This window comes from Ovis canadensis, chromosome 1 (assembly GCF_042477335.2).
Source record: "Ovis canadensis isolate MfBH-ARS-UI-01 breed Bighorn chromosome 1, ARS-UI_OviCan_v2, whole genome shotgun sequence".
Taxonomy (NCBI): Eukaryota; Metazoa; Chordata; class Mammalia; order Artiodactyla; family Bovidae; genus Ovis; species Ovis canadensis.
In genome coordinates this window covers 121,379,867-121,404,344 of record NC_091245.1, presented here as the reverse complement: position 1 = coordinate 121,404,344, position 24,478 = coordinate 121,379,867, and the positions used below count along the sequence as shown (strand labels likewise).

The window sequence follows — 24,478 nt, the reverse complement described above, 5'->3', positions numbered from 1 at the left end:
CTGTGCCTGAGGAGTCGGCCTAACCGTGAGAAAGGGAAGGTTCCTGGTATCAGTGTCCAGAGAGGTGGAGTCTTGATGGGCTGTATCAGATCATGGTGTATCAGAGTACCAGTCAGGATTCTTCAAGTTGCAAGTGACAGAAACCTAGTCAAATTGGCATAAGGGAAGGAGAAAATCACTGGCTCGTATAACTGAGAAGAACGAGAAGATTCGGAATCGCATGTTATTTCACCAGCATTTGTGAATGGACTGACTCAGTGTTCTCCCCATCTTCCTCTTTCTCTCTCCCTTTCGTTCTCATTCTCTTACCCTTTTTTGTCTGTGAGCTGTTTCCTTGTAGTGTCCAAGATGGCCAGCAATGCTAGGCCCGCAGGCTATGCCGTCCTCCAGCTGTTCCAGCCAGTGTCCCAGGTCCTGTGACCGTGGCCTCAAAGTATGGGAAGGTCCTTTCCCAAAGCAGAGTCAGGGCGACCTCTTTAAGTAGAGCCATAATATGAAGTGAAGGCTCACTGTGTGCCAGATCCTGTCCTAGGTACTTGATGTAAATGAGCTCACTTGGTCCTCACGACTATTTGGTGAGGAAGATAGTGTTGTAAAACTCCTTCATGTTTATTTTTCTTCTTTTTGGCCGTGCTCGGTCTTCGTTGTGGCGCGTGGGCTCTTCACTGTCGTGCACGGTCTCCTCTGGCTGTGGCGTGCAGACTGCTTGTGTTGTGGAGCACGGGCTGCAGACCTCGCAGGCCCCTCTGGTTGCAGTGTGTGGGCTTTATCGCCCTGCCGCAGATGGGCGCTTAGTTCCCCAACCAGGGAACCCACATCCCCTGCATTGGCAGACGGATTCTTAAGCCCCTCAGAAAGGTAATATTCTTTCTTACAGGGGCTGAGCTTCAATCCTAGGTAGTCTTTAGAGTCTGTACATTTAACCACCATGCCACACAACCTCTAACAAGTACAGGGCCACTATAGGTTGATGAAAATCAGAATTCTAGGTAAAAATATGAGATGGAACCAGAACATATCTGAATTTATCCAGTTAAATAAGGGAAAGCAAGAGAATCCACCTTTATATTGTAGTAATTCTGTTTTTGCAATGCAAGACATTTCTAGAGTCATTTCGTGGGAATTAGCATGCAGGCTGGTCTATAAAACACAATAGATACCTGTCTCAATATCCTATAGTGTTGCCTTGTTTATTAACCCAAAAGGTTTTTGATCTCTCCCTCGGGTGACAAGATTTGGCTTTGAATGATTTGAGGTTGTTGTCAGTAATCTAACCCAGCAGACATGGGTTGTTGTCAGTAATCTAACCTATATGTCTCTGGGAATATTCAAGAAAACCAAAGGCGGTTCCCAAAGAGGACTGGCTGTGACGCTTGGAGCCATGACAGTAAGACAAGGACATATCCAGCCTTTCTTGGTGACGTGGCTCAGTGAGGCAGCTCTCTTTCCCAGGGATGATTTTCGATACGTTTATTCAAGCCTCAGTTGTGTTCTAGTCATATTGTTTCTTGGAGTTGCAGCCCAAAGTGATTTATTTGCTCAGGGCAGGACGTAGGAAGAGTGGAGAGTCAGAAACACCTTTGCATCTGGCAGCATCACTGGCCAGGAGAGTGGTGATGTGAGTCACTCTTGAGTTTGCTTCCATTCAGTATGCCCTGGCTTGTTGAGCCCTGAGTAGGCTGGTCGCCTGCCAGGAAGCCTTCCCTGGCTGGGATATTCCCAATCCTCTGTCTTATTAAAGTACACTCCTGGGGGATTTGCTGGGGCTTGTGCCAGAGGCTAGGGTTTTGGATTTTCCTGGGCAGCTCTTTGACCACATTCCCCTTCTGCCTTCTAGGGTGAACTGGACCAGATGATCTCAAGGACGGCCGCCAACCCTGGGTTCTCTGATTCTGAGTTCGCTAGTGTCCCTGCTAATAGGGCCACTGGGGAGGAACCATGTCAAACAGTACTTTCTCCTTTTTTCCACCTATCTTTTGGATTGGAAGCTTTAACAGTCTTTTGGATTGTATTTATTATGCTAACACTCATATTTAACAATGACAAACTTTTGAAGGTTAGTCATTTATCAACAAATGATGTACCTACTATGTGCCAGGCACTTGTCCAGGTGTTGGGGAACAGCCATAACTAAGTCTCTGGCCTGAGTATAAACTAACTTGTTAGGAATATTTTTAGTACAATCATACCTTTAAGAGCTTCCATTTTGTTTAGAGTTTTAATTTCATCTTGGTTTTAAAGCTCCCAAGTTAGCTATTTTTATAAAGCTTGGTGTTGATGTTTAACTTTTTAAATTTCACTTTTTTGCTGTTCTTATTTTAGATTCATCCATGTATTTACCATTCTCCATTCTAACAGTTGATTCTTATACCCTACTTCTTATTTCTGGATTCAGTTTCCTTCATGAAATGTATTTTTAAAGGGATTACAAGGCATAATCAGTAAACATTCAGTCTCTGTTTGCCTGAAAAGAATATTATGCCCCCTTTTGAATGGTATTATAGAACCATAAGGCAAAAGTTCTTTTCTTTAGCACTTCTGTGATTATTCCACTGATTTCTGGCCTCTATTTTCTGTTTTCTTCAAAAGAAGAGTCTGCTGTTTATTTAATTATTACTTCTTTATAGGGAAATTTGCTTTTACCATTTTCTCTGTACCTTGGTGTCATTTTTCACTGTGATGTTCCTTGATGTAAACTTTTTCTAATTTATCCTTAGAACTTGATATGCTCTTTTGTGCTGACTCATGTGTTTCTTTAATTCTAGAAAATGTTCAATTAAACCTCTAAATAATACATCAACCTTGAGGTAGACAGTGTCTGTCTACCCTAATGTTAGTTGGATGCTTTTGAATCAATTAACAGAAACCTAACTGAAAATAGCTTTAAATATAATTTTATAATTGTATTACTTTGCATAATTAGAAGCCAAGGTGAAGGTGACTTCAGGATTTGATTAAACAATTCCGGATCAAGCCTTTCTTACTTGCCATGCTCAGCATTTTGGCCCAGTGCCTGTAATAATCCCACGGTGGCTGTCACAGCTCTGCTCTCCTGGCCATTAAGAAAAGACTTCTCTTCTAGGGTCTTTGTGAGATCAAAGCAGCTTTTCCCAGATATCCACTGACTTTCAAGAAGAAAGGGAGAACAATGAGAGTTTAGACCACTCAAGATCTGACTTTCAGAACCAGGGATCCGGTCCACCTTCTCTGAGTCACTGGGGGGAGGACTGGACACTGAAACAAAGACAGAGGTCTGCTAGTAAGGGTAAAAAACCTGCAGCTGGTTTCTGGGTAGACACCCAAGAGTATCTGCTTCCTTTCTCTCTAATCTCTCCAGATCCTGCTTCTTTTGAACATATGTTGAATCTGCTTATCCTGTTCTTCGTGTGTGTTGACTTTTGTTGGATATCTTTGTTTTTTAAGCTTTTTTTGTTGCCTTCTGGGTAGTTCCCTCAGAGCTGTCTTCCTGGTCACCATCTTTCTCTTTAGCTGAATCTGTTGTTCAGCATACTCCGAGTATTTAATTTTGTTAGCTAAAATTCTGATTTCTAGAATTTCTATTTGGTTCTTTTTCACAATTATTATTAGTTTTTCATGATGTCATATTTTTTCACTATGGTTTCTACCTCTTTTTCTTTTAAAGATTTTAATTGTGTTTATTTTATGGTCTCCTTTATATTTCTCTATTAATTCAAGTTCATGGAATATCAGTTCCCCTGGTTTTTGTTTTGTGGATTCTCCTTAAAGGCAAATGCTATGCATTCACTTTCATTAAATGTTTATTTTGTGAGTGTGGAAATTCACTACAGTGGCATTTTGTGTCCATTTCTGCTAGCATTAATTTTTATAAGAATTTGTTAGCTTGCATAGTACATACATGGAACAACAGACTGGTTCCAAATAGGAAAAGGAGTACATCAAGGCTGTATATTGTCACCCTGCTTATTTAACTTATATGCAGAGTGCATCATGAGAAACGCTGGGCTGGAAGAAGCACAAGCTAGAATCAAGATTGCCAGGAGAAATACCAATAACCTCAGATATGCAGATGACACCACGCTTATGGCAGAAAGTGAAGAGGAACTAAAAAGCCTCTTGATGAAAGTGAAAGAGGAGAGTGAAAAAGTTGGCTTAAAGCTCAACATTCAGAAAACTAAGATCATGGCATCTGGTCCCATCACTTCATGGCAAATAGATGGGGAAACAGTGGAAAGTGTCAGACTTTATTTTGGGGGGCTCCAAAATCACTGCAGATGGTGATTGTAGCCATGAAATTAAAAGACGCTTACTCCTTGGAAGGAAAGTTATGACCTACCTAGATAGCATATTCAAAAGCAGAGACATTACTTTTGCCAACAAAGGTCCGTCTAGTCAAGGCTATGGTTTTTCCATTGGTCATGTACGGATATGAGAGTTGGACTGTGAAGAAAGCTGAGCACCGAAGAATTGATGCTTTTGAATTGTTCTGTTGGAGAAGACTCTGAAGAGTCCCTTGGACTGCAAGGAGATCCACCCAGTCCATTCTAAAGGAGATCAGTCCTGGGTGTTCTTTGGAAGGACTGATGCTAAAGCTGAAACTCCAATACTTTGGCCACCTCATGCGAAGCGTTGACTCATTGGAAAAGACCCTGATGCTGGGAGGGATTGGGGGCAGGAGGAAAAGGGGATAACAGAGGATGAGATGGCTGGGTGGCATCACCGACTTGATGGACTTGAGTTTGGGTGAACTCCGGGAGATGGTGATGGACAGGGAGGCCTGGCGTGCTGCGATTCATGGGGTCACAAAGAGTCGGACACGACTGAGTGACTGAACTGAATTGATAGTACATAATTTATAAATTTGGTACCCTCATCAGCATGGCACATGACTCGGTGTATGATTTCTCATGGAAAAAGCTTCAGTCTCCACCCAGCGCTTCAGATAAATGACTATTTTTGCCACTTTCCTTTGCTAACAAGAGGATTTTTTCTAATCCCTTTTTCATGGAGGAGGCAGCCCTTCTAGAACCCACTCTTTATGCAGGGTACTGGTTTCAGTTTTCTGCCTTGTGACCCACAGTCATCCTCTGACATAAAAATACCTCAGCCGTAGGGGTTTTGAACTAGGTCTAATAGGCTTTTGGCTACAGTTGTGAGATTACAACACTGACTTCGAGTTTTCTGTTTTCTGTTACCTATGGATTTCCCTTTCTTTTGTCAAATTTGGCTTTTTAAAAACTTTTGGATCATATTTAACCCAACATTTCCATGGATTTGGAGCAGGAAAGATGTTCACATCAGCTGAGTTCATCATGTTTCCAGAAATGATTTCCATAATGAGTGAAAAACACTACGCTTTGCTCAAGTAAAGTAATTATACTTATCAAGTGCTTCCTGTTCATTCCCTCATTTGCCCTTTTCATTTAAAACATTTGTGTTTTATTCATGTTTATTCTATTTTACTGGAGGATAATTGCTGTACAGTATTATGTGTTATAGGTGTACAAAATAGTGATTCATGATTTTTAAAGGTTATACTCCATTCATAGTTATTTTAAAATACTGGCCATTTTCCCCATATTGTACAGTATATCCTTGTATATACCTTTGTTTTATACCAAATAGTTTGTACCTCTTAATTCCCTACCCCTTTGTACTCCTCCCCTCATTGTGTGTGTTAATCTCTCAGTCGTGTCCAGCTCTTTGTGATCCCATGGACTGTATCCCACCAGGCTCCCCTGTCCTGGAATTTTCCGGGCAAGAATACTGGAATGGGTTGCCATGCCCTCCTTCAGGGAATCTTACTGACCTAGGGATCAAACCTGGGTCTCCCACATTGCAGGTAGATTCTTTACCATTTGAGCCACAATTTATGCTTTATTGAAGAGCTTAAAAAATAGTGACGGAATCCAGGTGGGTGAACCTGTGATGATGGAAAGACAAGAGTGGAACATACCTGAAAAAGGGCACTTGTGCTGCGACCTGAGCCGTCTCCACTCTCATCACCCCATTCTGCACGGTCAGGAGATAAACACAGGCATTGCTTGTATTTGCACCCCTCATTGTAGCTTATTTTATACCTAATAGTTTGTGCCTCTTAATTAATTCCCTCTCATATGCCTTTGGTAGCTACTAGTTCTCTATATCTGTCAGCTTCTTTTTTATTATATTCATTAGTTTCATGTTTTAGATTGCACATATAAGTGATAACACACAGTAATTGTCTGGTTTATTTCACTTAGCATAATACTCTCCATGTCCATTCATGTTGCTGCCAAGGAAAAAAAGTACTGTGTTTTTATGAAAAGTGTGGTTTATCCTCACTCCCAGGGAGCAAACAGTTTAGTGGGAATTGAACTGATACATTTACTTTTTATATACATTTTTATTTAACTTAGTATGTAAAATATTTACATGGTTCAAAAATCAAAACTGTGGGACTTCACTGGTGGCTCAGTGGTAAAGAATGCAGGAGACAATAGTTTGATCTCTGATATGGAAAGATCCCGCACGCTGCACACAACTATGGAGCCTGTGCTCTAGCGCCCAGGAGCCCACGTGGCCCAGCTGCTGAAGTCCGAGCACCCTAGAGTCTGTGCTCCGCAACAAGAGAAGCCACCTCAATGAGAAGCCCACACCCTGCAACGAAAAGTAGCCCCTGGTTTCTGCAACTAGAGAAAGACACACACAACAAGGACCCGATATAGCCAACAATAAGTAGATAGAATTTAAAAATTTTTTACATAATCTACCTTTCAAGAGAAAAATCAGAAGTGTAAAAGCATACTTAGAGAAGTCTACTTCCATGTGTATCTTAGTTTCTGGTTATCTTTCCTACTTTTCTTTTTGCATAATTAAATATGAAGAGTGAAAATGTGTTAAGTTGCTCAGTCGTGTCCAACTCTTTGCAGCCCCATGGCTCCTCTGTCCATGGAATTCTCCAGGCGAGAATACTGGAGTGGGTTGCCATTTCCTTCTCCACGGATCTTCCCGACCCAGGGATCGAACCCAGGTCTCCTGCATTACAGGCAGATTCTTTACTGTCTGAGTCACATATATTTATGTATATTTAATGTGCAAATCTGTTATTTCTCCCCTTTTCTCAAACATTTTCTTTTTTTAATAACTGCCTTAATGAATAAAATAACCCTGTGTTTCTGTTATTTTATATTATGAACCTATATCTTCAGAATAAATATCTAGAAATGGAATTGCTAGATCAAAGGTCAGGGGCCTGTGTAGCTTTGTTAGGTATTGCCAGATCCTCCTCCCTTCAGTTCTTATACTTGCATTCCCACGTGGAGGGTAGGAGAATGCCTGCTTCCCCGTAGCCTCCCCAGCAGAGAGTGCTGCCAAACTTTTGAATTTTTACTGGCCTGAAAGGAAAGAAATAGTGCTTCAGTGTAATTTTAGTGTCCATTCCTGTTATTTTGAATGAAACGGAACATCTTTTCATGCATTTAAGTACAATTAGTGTACCTTTCTCTGTGAACTCTCTGTGTATGTCTTTTTTCAAGTTTTATTGAGATATATTTGACACATGATACTGATACGTTTCAGATGTACATGATAATTTGACGTATGTGCACACTGCAAAACGATTGCCACCGTAAAGTTAGTTAACATCCATTATCTCATGTAGTTGCCATTTTAAAAAAATGTCTTTTACCCACTTTTCTACCTTTTTGTTTTTAGGAATTCCTTATAAATTAGAACGATTAGTCCTCTGTGATATACGTTTTAAGTATTTTCTCCCATTTTGTCATTTGTCTAATGACTCAGAATTTGTTTTCTTTACCACAGTGTTATCACTTATACAGTTAAGTATGACATGCTTATAGGACCTTTATTTGAGATGTGCTTAGTTGCTCAGTCGTGTCTGACTCTTTGCGACACTGTGGACTGCAGCCTACCAGGCTTCTCTGTCCATGGGATTTTCCAGGCGAGAATATTGGAATGGGTTGCATTTCCTTCTCCGGGGGATCTTCTCAACCCAGGGATTGAACCAGTTAATAATTTACTTTTAAGAATGAACAAAATTTAGAACTCAAGGAATAAAATCCAAAAATAAGCTAACAAAGAAACAGAAGGTGTAATTATAAAGTATATTCATCACACAAAACTGGAGTACCTAACATATTGCATAGCTGAATCAAAATTCAGAATATTTTAGCAGCCTGGAAATATGAACCAAAATGCATAAAATGATGTTTTGTACTTAGGCTTAAAAACACTAATTCCATAAGTTCAAGCCTGGGGACACCTGCCTTTACATAAACTCATATGTGTATAAGCAAACCTTGGGTTTTAATTGACCACACATTTGTATAAGTCCAAGAGGGTGAGAACAGTTGCTAAAAGAAAATGCACTCTTAGAATGAACAATAGTAGAAGATTATCCTGATGATGGAGAAAATTTTCCCTTTATACTCACCATTTACCAGATATCCAGAATGGTATGTTCAATTCAGAGGACCACAAATCAATAGGGTCATTGAAATTGGTGAGACACTGAGGAAGTCTGGCTTAGTAGAGTCCAGAAGTCACATCAGGAACCTAGAGATTTAATCTGGAGAAAAGAAAGCAAGTCGTGTGTGAAGTATCTGAAGGCCGTCAAGGGTAGGTGGGATGAGAACTACTTGATGCTATTCAAGCTGGCAGGACCTGTGGTTGTGACCTATGAATGAGGCTTGCTGTGAAGGGAGACTTTTTAAACTGACCTTTCGGGCTGCTGGGAAGGGGGAGCACTGCCTTCCTTACCTGCCAGCTCCCTATGGCCAAAGGTGTCTGGACAGAGGGTTCTGGTCAAGCAGAGACCGTGGGCCGCTGCTGTGTAGGCAGTCTAGACACCAGGGTTCTTGCTGTCTGGCTCGTGGAAAGTGATCTTTCCTTCCCTTCTGGTGTCTTCTCTTTGTCAGGAATAAAAGCAGGTGGGGAAAATGATCTGTGGGATTTTTTGGCTGATTAAAGTAGATGAAAATTTTAGAGAAACATTTGTCTGTAGGATTTGATGTTAAAATATGTCAACCTTGAGTTTCTACCGAAATCTGAGCCAGCATCCTGAGAGCAGGGACTGCCCCTTGTCGAGAATGGTATTTGTGGACAAAGACCTCAAACTCTTATCCTCTTATCCATGTATCTTTATTGTTGGCTCCTTGCCCTTTATCCCCACGACTGATGAGAATAGCAGCAATGTCTCGGTATGAACTGTGCTTGTTAAATCCCTGCTTAAAGACCGCAGACTAATCCCTATGATAATTTTATTGTCCAACTTTAATGGGCACAGGAATCAAACCAGGAGTGGGATTAACACACAGGTTCTGATTTGGTAATTCAGAGGTGGGCCTGAGATTCTGCATCTCTAGTAAGCACCAGATAATGTTGATGCTGCTGGTTCAGGGTCCACACTGCATTGCAGGGGTCCAGAAGCAATAGTCTACATAAACCACGTGGACTGAGTCAGGATCACCTGTCCCGTGCTTGTCTAAAATGCAGGCTCCTAGGCTGTACCTCTTTCTCTGGGGCTAGAATCTTTAGTGGGGGAGCCCAAGAATCAGCTCTTTGAGCTGGTACTGCAGGAGATTCTTGAGTACACTAAACGTTTTTAACCGCTGGTCCTGGGGAGAATGGATAGGAGGTTTTAGACTGGGGGAATGCATTGTTCCAGGGGATACAGTGAGTCACATGAAGAGCTGGTTGTAGGAAACTGGCTGCCTCTGTAGAGCTTGCATGAGGACAACTGACGAGGATCCGGGGGGCCTTGGCTTCCCTCTGTAAAGTGCACATGCTGTGGTTTGATGACTCCTCTTCTGCCCCTGGGGCTTGTCTTTCCAGTCGTCCAGCATGCTCTGCCCACCCCCTGCTGAGGTACACTGACCATGAGCCTCAACTCCTCCCTCGGCCACAGGAAGGAGCTGAGTAACCTCACCGAGGAGGCCAGTGACCAAGGGGGCGGCGGCGTCACAGAGTTCATCGCCATCGTCATCATCACCGTTTTTGTCTGCCTGGGCAACCTGGTCATCGTGATCACCTTGTACAGGAAGTCCTATCTCCTTACCCTCAGCAACAAGTTTGTCTTCAGCCTGACCCTATCCAACTTCCTGCTGTCTGTACTGGTGCTGCCTTTCGTGGTGACCAGCTCCGTTCGGAAGGAATGGATCTTCGGTGTGGTCTGGTGCAATTTCTCAGCCCTCCTCTACCTGCTCATCAGCTCAGCCAGCATGCTCACCCTTGGGATCATCGCTGTTGACCGGTAAGCTTGCCTCACAGAGAACTGAAGGATTTAGGAGTATGGGCCAAGGGGGATCCTCAGAGATCATGCCTTCCAAGCTGCTTCAGTTCTTCTGGAGGGTGCCAGGGGCTGTGCTGGAGAGGGTAAGAAAGCAGAGTTTTTCCTCTTCTTTCATCCCCTCAACCAAAGCACCTCTGATTTTATCTAATCTAGCTTGCATATTGCAAGCTAGTTTTATTTTTTAAAAGAAGTTCCAATACTTAAAAAAGTTCTAGAAACCTCTGCTTTTCAGCTGATAGATGAGACAGAAACTGAGGAAGGTGGCGTGGCAAAGGAAGCCCCAAATCAGTTCTTCCCCAAAGTGCTGCCTGCTTTCTTTAGCTCAGGTTGGGCCAGAGCTGCACCAGGGCAGCCTCAAGAGGAAATATCCTCCATCCTCTGCAGTGCTGGGGCCTGTCCTAGATGGAAATGAGAGCAGGGGAGGGAAGACAACTGAGGGAATAAAGACAGTGCTACCCAGGAGAAACTGAAAATCTGAGCTTTCCCTTCCTGTGGCATGGATGGCTCTAAAAGCAAGAAACAGCCCTCAGCTCTACCTAGAAGGTTCTTCCCGATAGTAAGTTGGGCTGTCAGATTTGGTTGTGCAAGTCCTACAGGGTTTGACAACAAGTTTCCAACCCATAGAGTCATCATCTTTCTTAGGATTTTGCCACTGGGCACTTTGTTCATCCCAGGCAAGGGTTCAACTGCACAGAAACAAAGAGGGGAGATTCAGATTCTGTTTGATTTACAGAATTGGGGCTAGAGCTAGCAGTGGAGTCAGGGGAAACACAGAGGTTGCTCACCAGGGCTGTCATCACTGGGTAACCCAAGTCCCCTGGCTCCCTTAGAATCATCAGGTTTTGAACCAATAAGTGGTGCCTGGATGGTCCACCCAAGGTGCAGGCCTCCGCTAGGCCCAAGGCCAGACTCCTGCTGGTTCTCTGTAACTGCAGGGGTTAGAATGAAGGAAGCCATCAGGTGCCTTCTCCAAGTATGTTCTTTCCCCACCAACAATAAAAATAATACTGAAAATATAAAGAGCAAAATAAGACATACCATGCAGAGTTGTATATACATTCTATGCAGAGTACCAAAGAATAGCAAGGAGAGATAAGAAAGCCTTCTTAAGTGAACAGTGCAAAAAGTAGAGGAAAACAATAGAATGGGAAAGACTAGAGATCTCTTCAAGAAAATCAGAGATACCAAGAGAACATTTCCTGCAAAGATGGGCACAATAAAGGATAGAAATAGTATGGACCTAACAGAAGCAGAAGATAAGAAAAGGTGGCAGGAATACATAGAAGAACTATACAAAAAAGTCTTAATGACCTAGATAACCACGATGGTGTAATCACTTTCCTAGAGCCAGGCATCCTGGAGTTTGAAGTCAAGAGGGCCTTAGGAAGCACTACAAACAAAGCTAGTGGAGGTGATGGAATTCCAGCTGACCGATTTTAAAACCTAAAAGATGATGCTGTGAAAGTGCTGCACTCAATATGCCAGCAAATTTGGAAAATTCAGCAGTGGCCACAGGACTGGAAAAGGTCAGTTTTCATTCCAATCCCAAAGAAGGGCAATACCAAAGAATGTTCAAACTACCACACAGTTGTACTCATTTCACATGCTAGCAAGGTAATACTCAAAATCCTTCAAGCTAGGCTTTAACAGTATGTGAACTGACAGTTTCCATATGTACAAGCTGGATTTAGAAAAAGTAGAGGAACCAGAGATTAAATTACCAACATGTGTTGGATCATAGAAAAAGCAAGAGAATTCCAGAAAAACATCTACTTCTGCTTCATTAACTATGCTAAAGCCTTTCACTGGGTGGATCACAACAAACTGAGGAAAATTCTTAAGGAGATGGGAATACCAGACTACCTTACTACCTGCCTCCTGAGAAACCTGTATGCAGGTCAGGAAGCAACAGTTAGAACTGGACATGGAATGATGGACCGGTTCAAAACTGGAAAAGGAATATGTCAAGGCTGTATATTGCACTCTGCTTATTTAACTTTTATGCAGAGTACATCATGCGAAATTCCAGGCTGGATGAAGCTTGAGCTGGAATCAGTATTGCCAGAAGAAATATCAATAACCTCAGATATGCAGATGACACCATCCTAATGACAGAAAGTGAAGAGGAACTAAAGAACCTCTTGATGAAAGTGAAAGAGGATGAATCGCCAGTCTATGTCTGACGCAGGGTGCAGCATGCTTGGGGCTGGTGCATGAGGATGACCCAGAGAGATGTTGTGGGGAGGGAGGTGGGAGGGGGGTTCATGTTTGGGAACGCATGTAAGAATTAAAGATTTTAAAATTTAAAAAATTTAAAAAAAAATTATAGAAAGTGAAAGAGGAGAGTGAAAAAGCTGGCTTAAAACTCACCCTTCAAAAAACTAAGGTCATGGCATCTAGTCCCGTCACTACATGGCAAATAGATGGGTAAAAAGTCGAAACAGTGACAGACTTTATTTTCTTGGACTCCAAAATCACTGTGGGTTGTGTCTCCAGCCATGAAATTAAAAGATGCTTGCTCCTTGGAAGAAAAGCTATGACAAACCTAGATAGCATATTAAAAAGCAGAGACATGACCTTGCTGACAAAGGTCTGTATAGTCAGAGCTATGGTTTTTGTAGTAGTCATGTATGGCTGTGACAGTAAAGAAAGCTGAGTGCTGAAGAATTGATACTTTTGAACTGTGGTGCTGGAGAAGACTCGAGGATCCCTTGGACTGCAAGGAGACCCAACCAGTCAATCCTAAAGGAAGTCAGTCCTGAATGTTCATTGGAAGGACTGATGCTGAAGCTGAAACTCCAATACTTTGGCCACCTGAAGCCTCATCGGAAGAGCTACCTCTTTGGAAAAGACCCTGATGCTCAGAAAGATTGAAGGCAGGAGGAGAAGGGGATAACAGAGGACGCGATGGTTGGATGGCATCACCGATTCAATGGACATGAGTTTGAGCAAACTCTAGGAGATTGTGCAGGACAGGGAAGCCTGGCATGCTGCAGTTTATGGGATCGCAAAGAGTCAGACACAACTGAGTGACTGAATAGCAACAAGACATATCCATAGACATAGACATATCCATAATCCTACTAATAAGCGATCAATCAATCACTGTTTACATTTTTAGCATATTTGCCTCCAGGGATTTTTGGCTGTATGCTATAAATTTAGAAAATAGGCTCAAGGCACTGTGGTTTTATGACCTGCTTTTTCACTTAACGTGATTGTGAGCATTTTTCCCATGTGCAAATGTCCTTTGAGAACATGGCTACATGGTATTCCATCCTCTGGATGGACTATAGTTTATTTTTACAGTTCCCTGTTAGCTTTCTATTTTATATAATAGCACTTTTGAAGAAGATGTATGTTTGTGAAATTGTGTTTTCAAAGGAAACACACTTTAAAGATTCTTGATGTGTGAAAGGCACGCTCCCCTTCAGAAGGCTGTATGGATCTTCACTCCAGTAGCCACTTGTCAGCATCCTAATCAAGACTGATGATCAGCATTACAGACATAAGTGAGATTTTGTTGGCAGTGGGATGGAATGGGATCTCACTATTGTTTGAATTTCTATTTTTTTTAAAATCATTACTTTTGGAATATCCATTTCTGGGTCCTGGGTCCTGTGGAAGGTGGAGTGGGGGCCAACAGCTCAAGAGCAAAGTAGGGGAATTAGTTTTCAGTGCCTCTCACAGAACTCTGTGTACATAGATGTTCAGTAAATAGTGACAGCTCTTCAAGGCTGTAAGCTGCTTACTTGGATCTGAGACCTAAATAAGCTAAGAATGAAATGTTTTTTCACCAGCAAGCATGACAGATTATCAAATCATGTCATCCAAATGCATCAAATGAGAGAGAATTTGCCTCTTTCAATGCTTTATTCTTTGATGCTGGGAATATTTGCTGGATATCTACTTTGTGAAAGGGTCTGTACTAAATCTCCAGGTAGTAGGATACAGCATGACTAGGATGTAGCCTCTGCCGACCAGGAGTCCCTGGGTTTTTGGCAGAGGCTGACCCACAGGTGCTGATGTGAACACAGAGCAGAAATAAGTGCTGTCACAGCTCCCGCTGCCACTGCTTAAAAAAAAAAAATTATGTATTTGGCTGTGTTGGGTCTTATTTGCTGCTTTCAAAATCTTTAGTTGTGGCACACGAACTCTTTAGTTGTGGCGTGAGGACTCTTAGTGGCAGTCCAGTGGCTAAGACTCTGCCCTTCCCATGCAGGGGGCTTGGATTCAATCCCTGGTCAGGAAACTAGATCACATATCCCGCCACTGAATCTGATGGTAGGTTCTGGAGCCCACGGGTGGAGAAAAGATGGCATTTGAGCTAAGTTCTAACAGTGAGTCGGATTGCAAGGGCCCCTTCCATTTTTCTCATACTCTTGTCTGTTTTTCTCCCACCCTACCCCCGCCCACACACTGTCACATACACAAGAGCTGCATCATTAGGTTTCCTACATAAAAGACTCCATTTATTCATTTGATAAACAATTTATTGAGTACCTAATGTATGCCTGACACAGTTGGTGCTGGGAATATGCAGCTGAAGAAGCACATGGAGGATTTCACAGTGTAGGAGGAGAGACATGTGGCCAGGTAATTTTGGGACCATATGATGTATGTATAATGCCAGCGTGTTTAACATACTGTGAGAACACAGAGGAAGGAGCAAGGCAGAACATGGTGAAAAAGCATGGTCTGTGTTACATAGCCGGAGATCAGAGGAAGTATACGAACAAATTGACATCACGGTCACCCCGCTAGAGCTTTAATCCAGGTGCCTCAGACCCTACACCCTGGCCCCCCTGTCACTCAGGGATAGAACTATGAATTAAGAAAGGACTTCTGCCTCACTATGATAACAAGTCACCAAGGCCTGGTTGTCTTTGGAAAATAGTTCATTTTCTTCTGCAGGCACAGCAAGATGGATTTGGCCAGCACAGTGCTTTGCCCAGATCTTTGACTATAATATATTTATATATAGTGCTATAAATTGTGATGTCTTCAAATATTTTCTTGGCAGGTGCAATTTATTTTTTATTATTGGCCACTTGTGTGGCTGAAAGTACAAATTGACTGGACTGGCTAATTGATCTTTTCATATAAATGATTGCCATCTGATCAGGATTTCAAATACCTCTTCTAACACCCCTGGATGTTACTAGTTTTGGAGGTTACACATTTGCCTTTTATGTAGGAAACCTAATGATGCGGCTCTTGTGTATATGACAGTGTGTGTGGGGAGTAGGGTGAGAGAGAAAAAAGAGCGTGAAAAAGGGAGAAAGAGGTGGAGGGGCGGGGAGTGAGAGGGAGAGAGGGAAACCGGCAAGAGGAGGTGGTAGGAAAAGACAGGTGAAGAGAGAGGAGTGAGAGAGGATGGGGAGAAGAAAGAGATGGGGGCAACGTAAGAAAGCCAAAGAAAACAAGGGTAAGGGGCATGCACTCAACTGAAATGTTGTTAGTCGCGAGCCAGGCACTACACCCTGCTGTTAACATTTATCCCAGCTAATCTTCAACAACTCTATCAGACTCCCTTTGCAGATGAGCAAAGTGCCGTTTTGCAAACTGGCCCAAGTCCTCATGGCTATTAAGTGACTTGTCCAATTCCAGGGTGCCAGAGGTTGGGCTCTTAACCATTAATACAGTATGCAATCAATTGTCCATCATCTCTTCCAACCAGTATATTTAGTTCAAGGTTTGTCAGTCTCAGCTCGGTTGACACGTCGCACCAGATAATTCTTTGTTGTGATAAACTGTTCTGTGTAGGGTGTTGAGGGGAACCCCTGGCCTCTGCTCAGTAAATGCCAGTAACACCTCCAGGTTGTGACAATCCCCATCGTCTCCAGACATTGACATGTCCTCAGTTAGGAACCCTACGAACCGTACCTAAAGAAATCCATGAGCCTGGTTGGCAGATGAGCCAAAAAAGTCCATCTTGTAGCTCCATGATGAGAGAGCAAAGGTAGAGCATAAAAAGAATAGTTGGCTGGAGTGAAATTCACCATTGAGATGTCAGTGTCCTAAACCTGCAGTGTGGATGCAGACCCAGGTGGGGAACATCATTCGACCTGGGAAGATTTTCCCTATGAATAAGTCCAATGTGGTCACCTCTGGCTTAGCCTTGAAGTTGTCAGGGTTTAAGGTCCTGTTAGGATATTTATGTTTTCATTCTGGACTGGAGTGAATGAAACTTCAGCTCTAAAATAGTATTTTAAAAGGAAGTAACTAGCATTGTGGGATGGTTACTTATAGTGCTGTCAGGAGATTTTTCAACATATTACAACGTGTTCACTCCAAGGTAGCTGTAGTTGGCTTAGATTTTGTTTGTGTTTTTAGTGAAGCCATCTTATAAAAACGGGTTGTTTTCTAAGTGATTGGTCTAGTTGTAAGAGAGCTAAGCATTGGAGCCCCTATGGTCATTACAACTTTTGAGTTACACATGACATCACAGAAGCCTCTTTTGGGACCAAGAGTGGTGCTTGGGCTCATGTCTAAAGATGAGTTGTTGGAGAAAAGATAGAGCATTTCAGAAGACAGTTAAGAGTATGAGAAACAAAGGAAAAAACCCTCCATTTTGGCCTATATTAACCTGCAGAGTATAGGGAGTTGCCTTTGTTCTATATTTTCCTTTGAGCTTGCAAACTAGGCCTAAATGAAGCTTAAGTTTAAAAATGAAGTTTCAAATCAGTGAAACCCATTTTTTGTGTGTTTGTGGACAGATGTTGGCATGTTTATATCTTGATGAAGGTGTAGTAGATTTGTGCATTTCAATGTATATAAATTTTGCCCCCCCCAAACCTTAAAACCAGAGCAACCCCTGGAGGGTGTGGGTCTATACAGGCATCACTGTGGCCTTTCAAGGGCTCTTCTGATTCTAGGGGACTGACCCCTCAGGAGCCAGCACCAACCCCCTGCCTGGGCACCCTGAGGGGCCTCTGGGATTCAGCTGGGAGAAATCGTTGGTACATCCTAGTGGAATTGCTCATGTTCCACACTCTAGATAGTCTGTGATACAAAGACATTTTACCATTGAATAATAATCCTGACTGGTGTTGAGAACAGCCAGAGGACATGTTCAGAGGACAGTCTATTAATTGTAATGATTTTTATGACTGGTTGAACAGGGTTCATCTGAGGAGCCCGGGACAGCTCACATTCCTCAGGCCTGGCCTCCCACACCCAGGTATTGCCCCTGAAGTATTGCCTGAGGTCAGAGGGCCTGCATGATTTTTAAATGGGCAGAGGAAAGTAGAAATCCCTGCTTTGTTTCTTTTTTTAAAGTGAAGAAAACCTTCCTGGAAGTGCCCCCAATCCTACCCTTGCAAACTCCCCTCACATTTCATTTGCCAGGTGTTGTTACACAGGTCAGTGCCTCAGCTGGTCACCTGGCAAGGGGTAGGATACCATCAGTATGGCCTGATTCATCCCCTGGTGCTCAGAAAAGCCACAGGTCCTCTGTGGTCACAGCAGTTCTGCAGGAACAGAATGAAGATTCTGTCTTCAAGAAGGAAAGGGGTTCTTCCCTAATGATCTAGGGGTTAAGAATCTGCCTTACAATGCAGGGGACGTAGGTTCAATCCTTGGCCAGGAAATGAAGACCCCACGTGCCATGGGCAACTAAGCTCCTGTGCCATAGTTACTGAGCCCACCTACTTCAACTAGAGTCCATGTACCATAATGAAAAATCCCACACGACTCAGTGAAGATCCCATGTGCTGCAACTAAGACCTGACCCAGCCAAAGAATTAATTAATTTTTCAAAAAGGAGGAAGAGGGAAAGGTCAGTGAACAAAGACCCAGCTTTGTCCCTATTGCCGTTTAAAGAGAGGCCCCACCCAGCTCTTTCCCCCATTCTAGCACATCCTGTCCTTGAACCAGACTTGCATCCACAATTTATTTGAAGACTTTAACAGGATAGCAGGACCTCCCAATCTCTCTTGGAGACTAATTACTGACAACCTCTCTCTCTTAGTGTTAAGACCTGATTCTCATCCTAAGTGTTTCCCATTTTACAGGTGAAGGAACTGAAGCTCTGAGAGGTTAGATAACTCCCAGGGACACACAGCTAGTAGACAGCAGAATCACCATCTGAACCTAGGAGTTTCAGCTCCAAAGGCATGCTTCTTTCATGTGGCTTCAGGGCCTTTGCAAGATGCAAACCCAGATGTCAGCGTGACAGGACTTGCTTTACCATAGCTGGCATGCAGAGTTTCTGTGATCGATCCCGTAATTACAGTCTGCTCTCCTCAGGTCTCACACTCAGAAGCACTCTTTCCAGGCTAGACCTTGGCAGGGCCTCGAGGCTTGAGACCGGCAGCCTGTCTTGCCACTGATTATACAGTCTACACAGAGGTGTCGACTGAGGCAGCGGCTCCTCCACGGAAGTTTATCTAGGCAGCTGGTGGCATTCAGGCTGTGGCCCCTGTTGCTGAGCTGCTAGTGCCTAGGGGTGACTCAGGAAGGTCCTGGTGGAAAAAGTGGCTTCACAGGCCATGTGTGGCCATTTCCTGTGGTCCTGCCTATACCAGGTGGCGTCAGTGTGGTCACCCCTACCCCTCCACACGGTGCCTCATGCAGAAGCCCCATCAATAAACAGCATTTGTTTTGGATAAAAAGAGTCAGGAGGGTGGTGATCTACTTTCAACCCCGTGGTCTTAATACTCCCACTCATCCCGGTTAAAGCATCAGTACTCAGCTGGACAGCGAGGCTTAGTGCTCCCCAGCCCCCTGGCTCCTTGTCTCCCTGCTCTGCCTTCACTCCTTGCCTGCCTGGTTGAGCTACCAGCAGCCTCCCTGTTGAGCCAGTGCACGCGTGCAAAGTCGCCTCAGTCATGTCTGACTCTCTCTGACCCCATGGACGGAGGCCTGCCAGGCTCCTCTCTCCATGGCAAAACTACATGTCATTCTCTCGTCCAAGGAATCTTCCTGACCCAGGGATCAAACCCACATCTCTTATGTCTCTTGCATTGACAGGCGGTGCTCATGTGCATCTCTGCACATTGCCAAGGCTCGCCTCTTCTGCTCCTGGACCAGTGCCTCTGATCTCTTAAGACCTGTGTTTATGTGCCATCTCCTCTAAGAAGTCTGCCCTTATTCTGCACTCTGGATCCAAGGCCCCATCAGTATGAATCAGTAACTCTCTAGGCCTCCCTCCTTCACAGAGCTAAGGGATTAGCAACCACCCCTGGTCTGTGGATTCCAGAACAAGAGGATTTGCAGGAAATTGCTGCCTTGTGCGTTGGGGACTATAGAGTCAGGTTGCCTGGATTTTTATCTTGTTTCTTCCTCTTCCTTATCTGGGACAGATTATCCTTTCGGGTCCTCAACTGTAAGATGAAGATAACGATTCTGTCTAGCACAAACATTTGTGAGGATTAAATGTAGCCCTTTCCACTCTAGATCCTCATACTCTGCTTCTGTGCCTATCTCCCTTTGCGTCTTTTTACCTGTATTTCCAGTGCATAGCCAGGAGGAAAATGGCAACCCACTCCAGTATTCTTGCCTGGAGAATCCCATGGACAGAGGAGCTTAATAGGCTCTGCTCCACGGGGTCACAGAGAGTCAGACACAACTTAGTAAGTGAGCACACACACACCAGTGCATAGCGCAAGGCTTGGCATGTGGCAGGCCTTCAGTTTGTTGAATGAATGAACCCCATAATGCTTAGAAGTTATTCTGGTTTCTGAGAACCCTCTGAAAACTGATCTAAAAGGATTAATGTTAGAAACACAAAAGTGATGTGCTTTGAGGCATGACTCCTTAGAACTCCTGCAGATGCCTCATGACTAGCCACAACCCCAAAATGAATGGGCTCGCGTGGCGGCTTGGAGGCAGGGCTGCCTGAGCTCTGTGTCCTTCCTGGCACACAGTCATTCTCTGATGAAGAGTCCCATGGGGCTGCCTGATGTGGCCAGTCTGTGACTTGTCCAGGGGAGTTGGGAGAAGGTGCTACTTTTAGAAGTATTCACCCTGTGGCTGACTGGAGTGAGAGAAATCCAACAAACTCCCTACCTAGGAAAGCAGTGCGCATCCATCCTGGTGTGTTTCTCCTCTGTTTTGCCTCTTCTCACCTCCCTCCATCCCTTTTCCAGCTACTATGCTGTCCTGTATCCCATGGCGTACCCGATGAAGATCACAGGCAACCGGGCTGTGATGGTACTTGCCTACATCTGGCTTCACTCCCTCATCGGCTGCCTGCCACCTCTGTTTGGCTGGTCATCGGTGGAGTTTGACGAGTTCAAGTGGATGTGTGTGGCCGCGTGGCACCGGGAGCCTGGCTATACCGCGTTCTGGCAGATCTGGTGTGCCCTGCTCCCCTTCTTGGTCATGTTGGTGTGCTATGGCTTCATCTTCCGAGTGGCCAGGATCAAAGCACGCAAGGTACACTGTGGTGCTGTGGTCACTGTGGAGGTGGGCGTGCAGAGGACTGGGAGGAAGAACTCCAGCACCTCTACCTCCTCCTCGGGCAGCAGGAAGAGCACCTTGCAGGGCGTGGTCTATTCGGCCAACCAGTGCAAAGCCCTCGTCACCATCCTGGTGGTCATCGGTGCCTTCATGGTCACCTGGGGCCCCTACATGGTTGTCATCACCTCTGAGGCCCTCTGGGGGAAGAACTGTGTCTCCCCAACCCTGGAGACCTGGGCCACTTGGCTGTCCTTTACCAGCGCCATCTGCCACCCTCTGATCTATGGACTCTGGAACAAGACAGTGCGCAAGGAACTCCTGGGCATGTGCTTTGGGGATCGGTATTACCGGGAACCATTTGTACAGCGGCAGAGGACATCTAGGCTCTTCAGCATTTCCAATAGGATCACAGGTAACTTGGAAACTTGTCAGCAAAGGGATGCCCACTCTCCCATAGGTGTAGCCTATGGTCCTCTTGGACACTCTGGCAGGTTGATGGGTGAGGTCTCAGACTGACTGCAGTCTCGGGGCTTAAAGCACAGGTTTCCTTTGGGGAAGGATCATCCCAGTGATTCCCAAGCAGATTTCCCAAGCTGGGCAGGGCAGAGGACATGAGTTCTGTGACCCCAGCCATGACCCACTGGCCTGGAAAATACAGTTAGTTCTTTCTAGAAAAAAAAGAATTCCAGCATTGAACTAGGCTACCTTCTTTCAGTGTTCCTTGAAGCAGAGTCCTTTTGGAAGTGCTCCTTTCCCTCCTCGGCTGCTCCTCCTGGACATACTCCCCCTTGAGCCCTTTCCTCACAGGAAGCCCTTTCCTTACTGGACCATCCCTAGTAATTCAGGATGTCTTCAGGGCAAGCCTCTACTCCGTCACTGAAATGTTGCTATCTGATATGTGTTAAAGCTGCTCCTCCGTCTGATAATTGATTTCAGAGCTAAGTTTCTGGACACAATCCCATGCCCTTTAATGAGATCCAAAGGAATTACTCTAGTTGGGGTAAATTTTTTTAAGCTTTTTTCTTTTGAGATAATTTTAGACTCAGTGAAGATTTGGAAAGAGAATTCCCATCCCCTTAGCTTCTTCTTATGCTAACATCTTGCCTAACCATAGCACCGTGAGTGCGTGGCTATTAACAACTACAAGCTTGACTCAGATTTCACCTATATTCCCAGTGATATCCTTCTTCTGTTCCAGGATCCAGTTCAGGATCCCATGTTGTATTCAGTCATGACATCTCCTTTGTCGTCTTCAATCTTTAACAAGTCTTTGTTCTTTCCTTGTCTTCCCTGACTTGACACTTTTGTAGAGTTCTGTTCAGGGAATTTGTAGACAACTCCTCAATCTGTGTTTAGCTGATGTGTTCTCAAGGTTACCGTTTTGGCAGGATGCTGGGCGGGTGATGTGCTCTTCCTAGTAAGCATACCAGGGGCACATATATCTGTAGGTCTTATTAATAGCTAATCTTATTCTTGATCTCTTGGTTGATGTCTTAGCTTGGGCTGCTACAGCAAAATACCAGAGAATGCATGGCTTAAACCAAAGGCATTCATTTTTCCACAGCTCAGCAGGCTGGAGTCTGAAGTTAGAGTGGCACATGATTGAGTTTTGGTGGGGCTTTCTCCCTGGCTGTCCTCTTGCTCTGTGCTGCCGTGGTGGAGGGTTAGGAGAGAGCAAGCTCTCTGGTCTTCCCACCCTCATGACCTCTTCTAAACCTAATTATCTCCCCAAGAACCCACTGCCGAATACCATCACACTGGGAGTTAGGGCTTCAGTATAGAAATTTGGGGGAATACTTTCAGTCCATACAGTCAGGTTGATGTCTGGCAGGCTTCCCCACTGTAGATTCACTACTTTTTCCATTGTCATTAATAAGTACAGCAGAGGAGACACTTAGAGGTTATGAAAATATCCTATTTCACCTTCAGCCTTCACCCACTGTTTGTAGCATGCGTTGGTGGATCTTGCCTCCAAAGTTACCACTCTGTTGTTTGAGGGAGATTGTCACCTGGATGAGCTATCGGAAGGGAGACCCTGAGGGCACTTATCAGATCATATTAATGAAAAGAGCCACGTGGCTCAGAGTGCAGTTCCAGTCTCTTGCCAGATGACTTTGGGCAACTCACTGCTTGAGTTAATTTTTCATTTCCAGGAAACAGGCTTTCCACCTCCTCTCCCAAGAGAGTGAACATTACAGCTCTTAATTATGAGTACTCTGGAGTAGTGAGGATAGGAGATCTGTTCCATGTGGCAGCAAACCAACATCACTAATTTACCTCATGGACGAACGGAGTGTTTTTTCTTGAGAAAGGAAGAAATTCTGGAACTTTTAAAAAATTTATTTATTTTTTAATTGAAGGATAATTGCTTTATAGACTTTTGTTGTTTTATGTCAAACCTCAACATATATATAGGTATACATATATGCTCTCCCTTTTTGAACCTCCCTCCTTATTTTGACCATAGGAGAAAAAAACATCTCTTGGGATCCCAGTATTTTAATTCCTGAAATTCTCACCCCTTGCTACTGGGAAGACTGTGATTCCAAGTATGACTTGTGAGCCAGGAGGAATACATTCAGGGTTTGGTTTCATTTCACTGATTAACCTATTTGTTCAGATTTTGTAAAATCAATTATCTTCTAGGCAAAAAAAAAAAAAAAAAAAACATTTTCGATCCCAATGACGTTAAGAATGAGGAAAGAGAATGGAGGAGGAGAGGGTAGATGGAATAAAAAGAAACATCTGTATTGGGGGCCAAGATTTTCTGTGCGAGCCACTTGGGATTATCCTAGATGAGCTTGTCAGGCTGTGAGTACAGATGGGAAACACCAGCTGTGGTTGCATTGGCACGCTCAAGGCAGTGAGCGGTCTCTTCACTGAGCGAGAAGCAGTCTTGTGGGTTGTTTTTGGGCTGAAGAGCATTTGGGATGATGGGTTCTGAATTGTTGGTCTTCCCTTAAATCAGAGCTGGGGGCATCCCTGCTGTCTCTTCCCCAGATGTCCTGACTTTAGGAGGTGGGCAACAGCATTGGCAAGAGTCTTTAAAAAAAAAAAGCAGAATGCAGTGCCCATTCCATTCCTGAGCCCTACTCTGGTCATACCAGGAAAACCCATGGCCTTTCTGATTAGGAGGGAGAACCCTGGCCTCAACCTTGCGTCCCTGTCCTCTGGCTGAGCCAGGGCTGTGACCAGACCTTGGTCTGGCACCCTCTGCAGGCATGACTTGCATCTGCAGCAGATGCCTAAACCCCAGTGGGCTTTCCCTGCCCCAGCCTGCTTCAGGCTACCTCTCCTACACTCAGAGAAGGAACTTGCTCTCTCCTGTTAGCACAGCATTAGAAGGGTGATAAGATTCGTTCCAAAGCCAGCAAGGAAAGACTCAGAAGCCCTCTCTTGGTTGTGTTCCTCTGTATTTGCATGAGCACCTGGAAAGTTCTCACCAAAGGATTCAGTACCTGGAATTATAAACTTTCCTCACAGTACTTGTGAGCAGTTGTAGTGGCATTCCACAAACACCTGGAGTTTTCTACTGCCCCTGAGATGCCAGGAGTTCTACATAGGCAGTCATGTTTATTAAGATTTCATATGTGGATTTTACCCATAATCCATGAGTTTTGGTTTTCTCATGCTATTAGCCCCAAACTGAAAAAGTGCATCAGTTTAGGTTTTCCCTGGGTACCACTCTCACCAGGCCACTACAATACTTTCTGCCTGTGAAGGCTCGTTAGCAGATTACCATGGCGCTCCCTGAGGTATTGAGATCTCTGGCCTCCCTGAGGGTTGCCAGGCAGGGTCACCTCA

The 24,478-nt window shown here is 44.2% G+C and overlaps 1 protein-coding gene across 13 annotated transcripts in view; it reads left to right on the top strand.

Moving 5' to 3' along the window:
* The window catches only part of GPR161 (G protein-coupled receptor 161), an 87,493-nt gene that overhangs the window by 24,941 nt on the left and 38,074 nt on the right, over positions 1–24,478 (top strand). For 6 of the 13 annotated variants that reach the window (XM_069548747.1, XM_069548736.1, XM_069548714.1 and 3 more), the window contains exons 2-3: positions 9,814–10,231; positions 20,362–21,086. In XM_069548747.1, coding sequence (XP_069404848.1) covers positions 9,858–10,231; positions 20,362–21,086 — 1,099 coding nt within the window. In that variant the 5' untranslated portion in view covers positions 9,814–9,857. Of the gene's footprint in view, positions 1–1,837; positions 2,057–9,813; positions 10,232–20,361; positions 21,087–24,478 lie in introns of all 13 variants that reach the window. The other 7 variants (XM_069548784.1, XM_069548676.1, XM_069548768.1 and 4 more) reach the window with 3 other exon arrangements.